The following is an 11955-nucleotide window of genomic DNA, read 5'->3' as shown; positions in this document are numbered from 1 at the left end:
TTTCTGTGGGGCCAGGTCGTCAGCGTATGCCACTGTTTCAGTTGCAGCCGGAAAAGGAAGCCGCAGGACGCTATCATAGATCAGGAGCCAAAGCAACGGCTTCAGGATAGACCCCCGAAGATCTGAAATTTCAGCCTTCCGTTCTGGTTGTCAGCATCAACCCATCTGTCCGAAAGGTACTCAGAAATTTGTCTCCTGAGGTAGGCTCTGATCCCTTTCGCAGCCAGCGCTGCTATAATCGTTTACCATGTTACAGAACCAAATGCGTTATGTACGTCCAACAGGAGTAGCATCGGCATTCTTGTGCGCCAAGTGCCCTGTCTTTAGACCATCCTTATCTACCACATTTCATATCGCCAGTATTGTGGAGCATCCCGGCCAGAAGCCAAAATGGGTTTCATGGCAGCTATTCCACAGAAAAGGATTGATAGCAGTGGAGTTACCATATGCACTACTGACTGGAGCCTATGTCAGCCCCAACTCTGAATTTCATGAGTTTGAGGCGTTAATGGGTAGATTTAATTATGCCATTGCCAGATCGCCCAGAAGATCATCTTGATGGGCCATCTGAATTACAAAGCTGTTGTCGCCGGTAGTCCTTACACAAATCGTCGCAGCGAGGTTCTTTCAGATATCATGATGGTGAATGGTCTTTACTGCTTAAATGAGCACACACCTAAGTATACGGCGATGGAACATAACTCGATTCTGGATTTAATCATAATGGACGGGCAATGGGATCACTGTAGGTGTAACTGGAGAGTCCTGCAGTTCGAAACAGCACTTGACCATACTGTTAGAAATCGAAGACCAGTCGTTTCGTTTGATAACCAGTCAGAAACCACCAAGACTGACGCGGAGGCAAGTTGCAATTGTCGTTGAAAATATTGCCAGACAGATCAGAAGTGGTAGAAATATGTCGCCGTTGTCTCCATGATTTGATAGTCCATGAGATTTCAAAAATTCGTAATAGTAATAGGATCCACCCGGTATATTAGTGGGCCGAGCAAATATTTAAATAAATTAAATTTATTTTACTTACGAGGGTTCATATGTTTGCAAGATATTAACGGATCACCAATATACTAATGAGAACATGTACAAACCGCGACATGATTACAGGCAAAGCAATCAGCATTAGCCCCATACTGGCCGGCACAACACATCGGTAACCACGACACGTACGTGAACCAGGACAATCACTGCTATTTAAAATAATGAATATCGCACTAATATTGTAAAAATATATCAAAGACACAATTTATTTTAAAATCCTGATGCCTATCTTTATCTACAATGAATTGTAATGATTTTTTAAAATTAATTGCTATTAAAGTATCATCTTTCCTGAGGATCACTTCTTGAAAGATATACAGAGTGTTCTTTAAAGGTGAGGTCAAACTCTAGGAAGCTATTCTACTCACCGTACTGAAGAAAAAATGTCCAGTGAACATAAGTCCGAAAACGCATAGTTATCTGTTTGTCCGCCGTTTTGTTTTTTTACGAAAAAAATTATTTTTTTATGAACGGTTCGAGATAACGCAATAAAATTTTGTATTTTATTTTAAACTAACATTTTTTAATAGGATAAAAAATAACGATACCTTTCGTTGAAAAATTTCAAAATGGCGGTCGTTTCAATTATTCAATCTTAAATAATATCTTAGGAATTATTAGATATATCAAATTGTGTTGTATAATAAAAATTATGAAGCATTTTTTTGTGAACAAAACGTCACCTTAGTCGTAAAAATCCGGCGACAAAGAGCAGTTTTATTGCAAAAAGTAGGCCTATACCAATATGGCGGCCATCTTGTTTTTTCTATTATCGTGGTTTCTGATAAAAATTGCTAATTTTAGCAATTTTAATCGGAAAATTTGATTTAGTTATCAAGTGAGTCACGGTGATAAAAAAAGATGGCAGTCGGTTTAAACCTACTTTTTGCAATAATTCAGTTGTTTGTCGTCGGATTTTTACAACTAAGTTGTTGTGTTCCTATGTGTCCCTACCGCTCACTTGTCACATTAAAACTAAATCGGGGAGGCGCACCCCTTGTTACAATTTAAAATTATAAAAGTTACAAGTAAAAGACGGCAATTTAAGCCGCCACGCCTCGGTCGCTGTTTGCCAGCTAGCGTTTGTCCACCATTTAAAGCGCTTGGAGCTTTATTGGCTGATGGCAGCCATTAATTACAGGAAGGTTTTCCACCGTCACGCCACAGGAATCAGTAAATCCCAATTAAATTGATAAACTACCGATGACGGTTGAACATCGCAACCTCATCGAGGAACTCCCACACGGTCCGACAATGCGGCTCACGCCACATTGACTCGCCGTTTATGAGCGGCCAGTTTTCCCCCTGACCTCTAAGTTCCAGGGTGGCCCGGTCTCTGGCCCCCCCAAGAGCAGGGCAGTCGAACATTAGATGTTCGTTCGACTGGACCTCCCCGCAGACGCACAACTCATCAGCCGCTAGGCGAAACCTGAACAGATATTGCATCAAATTCACGTGGTTAGTGAGCACTTGGGCACCCGCCGCCCTTAAAAATGAACTTGAGGCATACCATCCCCCCAGATCCTGTATAAATCTATACAGAGATCTTCCCTTAGTCGTGGTGTGCCATTCATGCTGCCATGCCTCCATCGCGAGGCCCCAAAGCCTCTTCCGCAGGCGGGAAATGGACAACTGTTCGAAATTTAGACCCGGTGCATTGTGATAGTCGTTCCGTTCCGGTTCTAGCCCGGCCCGAAACCGCATCCCAAATACCTCGGTTTTCCGACCTCTCCGCAACTTCCACATGGCTGCTCGAACTTTCACCACTAAATCGATTGGGAGAGCCTTTCCCAATACGGTAGTAGCCTCATAGGAGGTTGTTTTAAAAACACCAGTTTATACAATTAAGGCTCTGCGCTGGGCACTCCTTAAATTTAGAAGCAGTGCTCTATTTCTTTCCAACCTATGCGCCCAAACTGGCGCCGCGTATGCAATCATACTCTCGAAGACACCTCGGTACACCAAGTACATTTGGCGACCCGACAGCCCGTAGTCTTTCCGAGCAATCCTTCTAAGTTTGTGCATCACAGAGACAGCGTCCGCCGCAACTTGCTTAATGTGATTGCTAAAAAGCAACTTATCATCAAACAAAACACCTAGGTACTTATGAACCCTTACTCGGCTGATTACACAGCCTTTATACTTAATGTGGGGGTTTCGACTGCATGATAATTTGTCTGCGCCCTTTAGAAGCATAAACTTCGTCTTGGGCACAGAAATCTTTAAATTTTGCATGTCCATCCAGCCTTCGGCGGTTGACAAGGCCGCCTGCGCTCTACTTTCCAGCTGTGGTCGTGAATTTCCACGAACTAAAAGGAGACAGTCATCGGCGAAAGCCTGGGCCGTGACTCCTTCTGGGAATGTCAACCCCAGAAATCCGTCAAACACCAGGTTCCACAGCAGGGGACCGAGAACGGAACCCTGCGGGCTTCCCCTGGTGACGGATTTTTCCACAACTAGGTGCGCATCTTTAAACAGGGCCGTACGGTTAGACAAATAGTCTCGTACCACGGCCTGTATGGCTTCGGGAACATCGCGGCGTTCCAAAGCATAGAGGACAGAACTCCAACACAAGGAAGGAAATGCTGCCTCTATATCAATAAAAATAGCCAAAACATATTTGCAGTCGGCGCTTTCCACCTCGGTAAAAGCATTTAAGATGCAATCCTCGGTGCCAACCCCTTTCATGAAGCCATATTGGCCTCGATTTAGGATACAGATCATATCGATGCCTTCTTCGAGCCGTTCCACAACCAACCTTTCAAGCAACTTGCCGAGAACCGGCAAGAGGCTGATGGGTCGATAACTGCCGACCTCACCAGGATCCTTTCCAGGTTTCAGGAGTACCCTTACCAAAGCCACCTTCCAGCAAGCCGGAAAGCAGCCCCAGCTTAGGCATCCCGTGAACAGTCTGCCCAGTGGCTCTCTTATGACAGGCAATAAATGATGGAAAATATCCGGGTCAAGTTGGTCAATCCCCGGTGCCTTCTTTAGTGCCATTCGAGAAACCACTCGGTCTATATCTTCGGGTTCCACGGCCCGAACGCCAGAGAATGGTGTTTCACCCGCCCTAACGCCGATTTCTGCTTCCCCCTCCGGAGCATCTGGAAACAGAGTATCCAGGAACGCCCGGTAAGTTTTTTTTAAAGTGTGGTCACGACCACCTAACCCGCACCGAACACTGGACAACACGTGCAATGGCTTCGGTAACAGGTCTTCGCGAGCTGCCAGGGATCGCGCTGCAATTCCCGCATGGAGTCTTTCCGAAACTTGAGTTTGGCTTCCTTGATGGCGTGAACATATGTATTACGGGCACGCCGGTAGATCCGAAGACGCTCAGCGTGCACGTGGTTAACGATGGTCCCCGTTGGGGGGCAACGCTGGTACCTTATCCGCGCGGACCTCACTCTTGCGCGCAGCACGCTTAGGTCAGAGGACCACCATTTCTTGCCGGGCCTCCGTCTGCCTTCCACAGACGACCCCCCGGAAAATGGGGTCATGACGGCTCCAGGTACGCTCAGATCAGCGGACTGGCTGCTTGTGACGGGTCCGTCCATTGGCCTAGGCCGCCGTAGGACCTCGTCGCAACCAGTCTTGATGGCTCGGCCGATTAGCTCCGCCATCAATTCCACCAATTTACTTGGGTAAAGTCTAATTCTGTCTAGAACTATCTTTGTCAGACATTTTTGAATTACAAACATTTTTTTCAAATGTGCATTTACAGCACCTCCCCGCACACAAATCCCATACTGAAAAACAGATTGTGCATACGCAAAATAAACAAGTCTAAATATACGTCAATTCCTTAATTTATTTTTATTACACGATTTAAAAATTAAATATTTTAGTATTGAACATAAATGACCAATAAGCATATTCCACCGTAAATGTGGATTTAGTATGACACCTAAATATTTACCTTGTTTAATTCTTTCAAATACTGAAAAGTTGCAAGTTTCACTTGAAGGTTCAATGCAGTTGGACAGGTATATTGGACAGTTACTACAGGTATATTACAATGAGTAAAGTGTAAGTTAAGCTCACCAGGCTGGAGTAATGGTGAACTCGTCATTGGAAATCAGCTGATTTCGAAGTCAAGAGTTCTAAAGTTCAAATCCTAGTAAAAGCACTTACTTTTATACGGATTTGAATACTAGGGCTTGAATATTAGTGGTTGGGTTTCAGTTAAGCACACATCTCAGGAACTGTCGACCTGAGACTGTACAAGACTACACTTCATTTACATTCATACATATCATCCTCATTCATCCTCTGAACTAATATCTTACAGTAGTTCCAGAGACTAAACAGAAAAAAAGAGAGTAAAATGTAAGTTGAAATTAGAAATGAAAGAGGAATGAAGTACAAGTCCACTTGCATAAAACAAAACAGTACTTAGTAGATATAACCGAGATATAGTTGTATTAAATCAATATCTCGCACTATGGTCTATGGGCAGCACTTTCTTTTTCCTGTATAGCCTCCGGTAACTACCGTTTAGATCATTTTTCAGAGGATGAATGAGGATGATATGTATGAGTGTAAGTGAAGTGTAATCTTGTACAGTCTCAGTTCGACCATTCCTGAGATGTGTGGTTAATTGAAACCCAACCACCAAAGAACACCGGTATCCACGATCTAGTATTCAAATCCGTGTAAAAGTAACTGGCTTTACTAGGACTTGAACGCTGTAACTCTCGACTTCCAAATCAGCTGATTTGGGAAGACGCGTTAACCACTAGACCAACCCGGTGGGTTAGTATGGGCATCATTGAAAATATGCATCATCACTAGTTTTTCAACCGGTGAGAATGGGCTTAATATGCAATTACATTAATCCGGTCTCTACTGATGATAATTTGTATACCTGTTCATCTTACGGTGTAAGTGCACATTAGCAAAGGATTTATTGAAAGCCTGATTTTAAATGGAGTAACAATGAAAGATTTACTATTTTTTTTTTAATTTCTCGACAGCAAATGAAGATATGAACGTGATTTTTGGTGTGTTTAATCTTCATGTGAATATCTAAAAATTAATTTCTAGAGTTTTTAAAATTCTATGTTTAAAGAGTTAAAATAAATTTTTGTGATGAGGCCATATTTATTTTAAATTGCACTGTAAATCGCCGTAATTGTCTATTCTGGACTGATATTAATCCACACTGGTATCGTGAGGCACATACACAGTATCCAGTCAAAGTAAATGTACGGACAGATATTTTAGGTGAACGTTTGATATCGTTTATATTTATTGATGGAAATTTAAACGCAGTGAAATATGAAGCTTTGCTTCTCGACCATATCATTTTAAACATTCAAAACGAATTTTTAACATTCATTAAGATAATTCTTGATGCTTGATGTTATTCTGATGGTCTATATTTACTGTAAAAGATCGAAAAATATCAACATAATTTGGCTAAAGAAAAAATACTCCTGAGTTTGGTATAATAATTTTGAAACTAAATTTATTAAAAAAATAAAAATCAACTTAATATTTACCACATTAAAATTCTACGATGTTTTCTCTCGTTTTATTGAAAACTAGTTTTAACAGCAAGAGACACATCATTTTTACACAAAGAAACATCCTTGAAAATTTACTTTTTATGTTCTTTTTTTAGTCGTATAAATCAAAAACTATCTATCACTGTTAAAAACAGAAAAAAATCATTTGTTATCATTATGATATCTATAGACAAAGATTTCTTCTTTTACAAAATTATCACCGAAATAATTACCTGAAATTTCGTAGGATTATAAAAGAAAAATACATATTTTAATATATACGAGTATATTAAAACATGCATTATAGAAATATTTTGTGGAAGTTATAGAACTCGGAAATCGCATAAACCTCAAAACGGGGCGTAAAACCGTATTTCCAATAGTTTTTCTTTAAATTTAATAAAATAAAAAAAAAAAAAATTAGAATAGACATTAATTTGATTATAATACGAGTTTTTTTAACATACTGGTTATAAAATTATAAAAATTTAGTCAGATTTCTTCTTTCTTGACAAATTACAGTGAACATGTTAGCTAATGATAGATTGAACTGCTAACCTATATCGACAGTCACTTAATATACGGAATGTTTATAAAAGAACTCCTCTATTAAAAAGATCGTAATGAAATAATTGAATCTGTTAAAAACATTCTGTTTTCATATTTATGTTCGTTATATTATTAAATTTTTCATCGCAAATATTCGTCGAGGTTGGCACCTGTGGGTGACCTTCACTGCGTATCTGGTCGGTAGTCTCACTCTGTCATAATGCAGTAGAAAAAAGTGATTAACGACTATCGCAAGAAGATCGAATATTGAAGATGAAAAAGGATTAATTTTCTACAGTTAGACGGCGCAAGCTGCATTGCAGTAACTGTGACACCGTTTAAACATTCGGTTTCAAAACAGTTGGATTGGAAGAGAAGGCGTGGCCACTAAGGAGCCCAGACATGATCCACTAGATTTATTTTTGAAGGGGGCAAGTGAAAAATATTGTTTATTCTGAGAAAATCAGTGACATCAACCACCTACAGGAGAGGATTGTTGTGGCAGTAGCATCCATTACATCCGACATGCTGGCGAGTACGTGGGAAGAGCTGGATTACCGTATAGACGTGTGCAGGGCAACGAATGGTGCTATATCGAAATGTATTAAACACAAAAAAACCTTAAGAATTTATTTTTACAGAATATATACTCAATATAAGTAATACTTTGAATATAATGCTGTTTAAATAATACTTGAAAACCAGGAATTATTTTATAAACACTCTATATAATCGCCATAGTAACTGATACAAGATTATGCTCCAGACAATAATTGACATATTTTAACAGAAAGAAAACTGAGTAAATAAGTTATATAATTTACTTTAAGTATTTTTTCTTAATAACTATCTTTATTGTTTATAATATGGATGTTAAATTTTGATCGGTTTAGGTACTATACAAGGTTTCTTTAGATAGAATTGGTTTTCTGTAGAGTGCTTTATTCCATTTTGGTACAATCCTTTTAGGTGCTTGTCTGGTTTTAAGTTCATTTATTTCGTTTTTTAAATCATTTAATGTATTTATAATTTGTTGTAAAGTAGATAATGTAAGTTCTCCACGTAATTTAGCGATTTTACTGTTATCAGAATCGATACTAAATGAAGAACCGCATTTTCTTTTATTCTTTTCATCTTGTTTTATTAATAATTGATCGATTTTATCAGTCAACTGTTTTAATTCAACATTATCATCTGTTTTTTGAATTTTTGATGCTTTATCCAAAATTGCATTCCTTAAACTTAAAGGAAATCTTTTCATATCATATTTATGTGGTTTTCCTGTACGTAAAGTTAATTTTAATGGAACAGCTCTCCATTTTTTAATTGTACGTCTAATAAATCCCGGTAAAGTATTTAATATACAATTATTGTAAACGAATAATTCAATTAGCGTTAAAAATGTGACCTGCAAATAAAATTTAAAAAAATTAATGTACAATTCGTAAAATAATTAAACTTAAATTAATTTTACAGTAAAAAAGCTAATTATTTATGTAATTAAACAATATATATATATGTAATATATGGTAAAGTAAATAAATATAATTTTATTTTATTGTTAAAGAGTGTAATTTACTTAAAAATCTAATCCTAATAAGGAAAAATACATTTCAATCCTTTTTTCTTTTTACAGAAACAGAAAAGCTTTATTCCTCATTGATGACCCTTCCGCTCACCTCTTCAGACCAATCAACTGTTTAGCTATAAGAATCGATAGTATAAGCCAAAAAAGTTAATATAATATATTAATTTATTTTAAAAAAAACTTTTATGTTTATTTTATAGTATCACATTTTCGCAATTTTTCAACTTTTAACAGATTTTGAAATTTACGATTTTCGAAAAATCCTGACATGATGGAAAAAAATTACGGTTGTTTTCGAATTCAGCGCTAAAAAATACGTAGGACTCAATTATAAAAAGTTAAAAAACATTCCACAACCCAAATTTTGCAAGCTTATGTAATTAAAGTCAAAAAGCATCAGGGAAACTAATATGATAAACTGAAACTGCCTGACGTTCAAGTTGGCACCTCTGATTTACAAAATGTCAGCTATTGTAAAAGAATTTCCATGACTATATTCTTCTTAGATTCATGTTATTCATTCAAATAATCGCAATAAATTGAGCCTTTACAGTCCAAAAACACCGTTAGTATCAGTTTACCATCTGAACTGTACGTTTCGAATTTTTTCATGGTGAACGAATCGGGATGATTTCATTCCATACTCTGAATCCAGCTCAAAATGATGAATCCGAATGGATCCAAAATGACGAAATTGCCGTTTCGTGGTGTTTTTAGATGCCGTTCCAGAGAAAGATTTCATTTGTATCTAGCTCACAATCTCCATCGGATTCTCTTCTTACCTTCAAAAGGTGGACGTTTTCGTTGATTAAAATAATTCGAAGATAGAGGAAACTAAATAAGTTGATATAGACGAAACAAAATTCAGACGGCGAAAGTATAATCGCGGTTGTTTAATCGGACATTATGTTTTTTCCCCTACTCCCCTGAGTCGGATATGCAATAAAGTAAAGCTCAGCCCAGGCAAGCGTCCTTTAACTCTAAGGGAGCCTTCCCAACTACCGGCATGGCAGATCAGCCCCCGCGGTTGGATCTTCTGTTTTTATTTTTATTTGTGCTTTTTGCCTCTAACCACAGGGGAGAGGAGAGCCGAGCCGAGCTTGACTATATCGACCCCGGATCCCCACGCTGTGGCCGGGACTCGGTCTTTTGTTTTTTTTATATTTTTTAATTCCCCAACCTAAGGCCCCAGGAGTCCCCAGCCGTTCATTGAAACCGGCACACCTCGACATGCCGACCCTCGCGACTGGGGCTGTCCGCCGTTCCCTAATCTAACACTAAAACTACATCTGCGAGCCTCTTTGTCCTTTGTGCGCAGAACTAACGTCGTAAATTCGTCAAATGCCCTCCAATTATTTACAGACAATAAGATATACGGCAGCAGTTCAGATAGTTATAGGCTCTCTATACCCGCCTGTATTCGCAACTCTTCCCACTCGTTACATTAAAAGATGATATGTCCTACCGTATCATTCCTGGTGCAGTACATACAGCAGGGAGAATCGCGCCTGTCCACTCTATGTAAATAATATTTAAAGGCACCGTGGCCTGTAAACATCTGGGATAGTTGATTATTCACCTCACCATGGCCATGTTTGATACATGCCTCTAGATCTGATATGAGACATTTATTCCACAGCGATCTGTCACCTGTTGCCCATATTTCACTCCAAATATTGAGCGTTCTACGTTCCGCATCTGATCTATCCACGCCTATTACTCCTTTCCTCAATCTGTAAATATATTGGAGGAACTGCAGCTAACACGCATGTTAACTCGTAAGAGACAGTTTTGTAACCTGCAATTATGCTCAACAGCGTGGTCTGTGGACATTCTGTATTTTATTTAGATTGCGTTTTACTCTCACGGCAGAGCCCCAAACCGGGGAGGCATACATCATCGCCGACGTTATCACCGACATTATTAGTCTTTGTTTAGAAGCGCGAGGATCTGTATTTCATCTGTATTTTAAGGGCCTTAGTGATCCTCTCTGCCTTGTCACAGCATTCAATCACATGCTGACTAAATTTGCATGCTCTATCAGTCTTTATCCCTAGGTATTTTAGTCTTCTGCCGATTAACGTTGTGAACTCACATATATTCGGTGACAGTTCTAGTCCGTGTTCATTCAGCCACATACTTATACAAACGAAAGCTGCGTTGTCACGCATCTCCAGGTCTTACCGCTGACTAAGACGGCCAAATCGTCAGCATAGGCCACTGTTTCAACTTTGTCTTGTAGACGCAGGCTAAGCACTGCATCATACACTAAGAGCCAAAGAAGCGGGCCCAAGACTGATTCTGCGGTACCCCGCCAAATATCTGAAACTACAGTCTCTAGTTCTGTACGTCTACGGTTATTCCCTAATCTGCCTACGTAGATAGTCGCTTATTCCCTTCGTCGTAAGGGCTGTCTTTATTGAATTCCAGGTTAAGGATCCGAACGCGTTCTTGAAATCCAATAATATAAACATTGGCAGAGGTCCCGTTTTCCATGTATCCTGGCGTACTTCTGCTGCCCAGTTTACCACTTTGGCAATGGCTTGAACTGCCGACCGTCCGCGACAAAATCCGAATTGATTTGCGTCCGCAACTATCTCACCTCGCCAATTTGTATATGACCTGCCTGCCGCAACCGCTTTGCAGTTTTGATCACCTGTTAGTATGATCTTTTTTGCTGTTCTATTGATTACATCTTATAAAGTTCTATGTATTTCTCATAAATATACACATCAAAGTCTGGGCTAATATACGCCCCTACTACGAAGGCTTCCGCCAATTCCACAGCTATTATCCCTTGTCCTCGATGGAGCAGTTGCCACCCCAACCTGCCGCTGAAATTGTGTGTATATATATATTCGGCTCAGTTGTTACTAATATATCTGCACCGATATTTCTCGCCAGCTCTCCTATTAAGTTGTGGGAGAGGGAACTACGATTGGCGTTTGGGAGCATAACCTTAATCAATTTTGTTTTGTTCGCATGTCGAACCTAATTGTCGAGCCAATTCCACAGCTATTATCCCTTGTCCTCGATGGAGCAGTTGCCACCCCAACCTGCCGCTGAAATTGTGTGTGTATATATATATATATATATATATATATATATATTCGGCTCAGTTGTTACTAATATATCTGCATCGATATTTCTCGCCAGCTCTCCTATTAAGTCGTGGGAGAGGGAACTACGATTGGCGTTTGAGAGCATAACCTTAATCAATTTTGTTTTGTTCGCATGTCGAGCCTCCGGTGC

The 11955-nt window shown here is 39.4% G+C and overlaps 1 protein-coding gene across 3 annotated transcripts in view; it reads right to left on the bottom strand.

Annotated features, from left to right (window-relative positions):
- Nucleotides 1–6499: 6499 nt before the first annotated feature.
- The window catches only part of LOC142328462 (uncharacterized), a 100485-nt gene continuing 95029 nt past the window's right edge, over nucleotides 6500–11955 (bottom strand). For all 3 annotated transcript variants that reach the window (XM_075372264.1, XM_075372262.1, XM_075372263.1), the window contains exon 9: nucleotides 6500–8523. In XM_075372264.1, the coding sequence (XP_075228379.1) occupies nucleotides 8005–8523 (519 nt within the window). In that variant the 3' untranslated portion in view covers nucleotides 6500–8004. The remainder of the gene's footprint in view (nucleotides 8524–11955) is intronic.

This window comes from Lycorma delicatula, chromosome 7, assembly GCF_047948215.1.
Source record: "Lycorma delicatula isolate Av1 chromosome 7, ASM4794821v1, whole genome shotgun sequence".
NCBI lineage: Eukaryota > Metazoa > Arthropoda > Insecta > Hemiptera > Fulgoridae > Lycorma > Lycorma delicatula.
The sequence above is the reverse complement of the archived record's forward strand: the minus strand, read 5'-3'. Positions and strand labels throughout refer to the sequence as shown.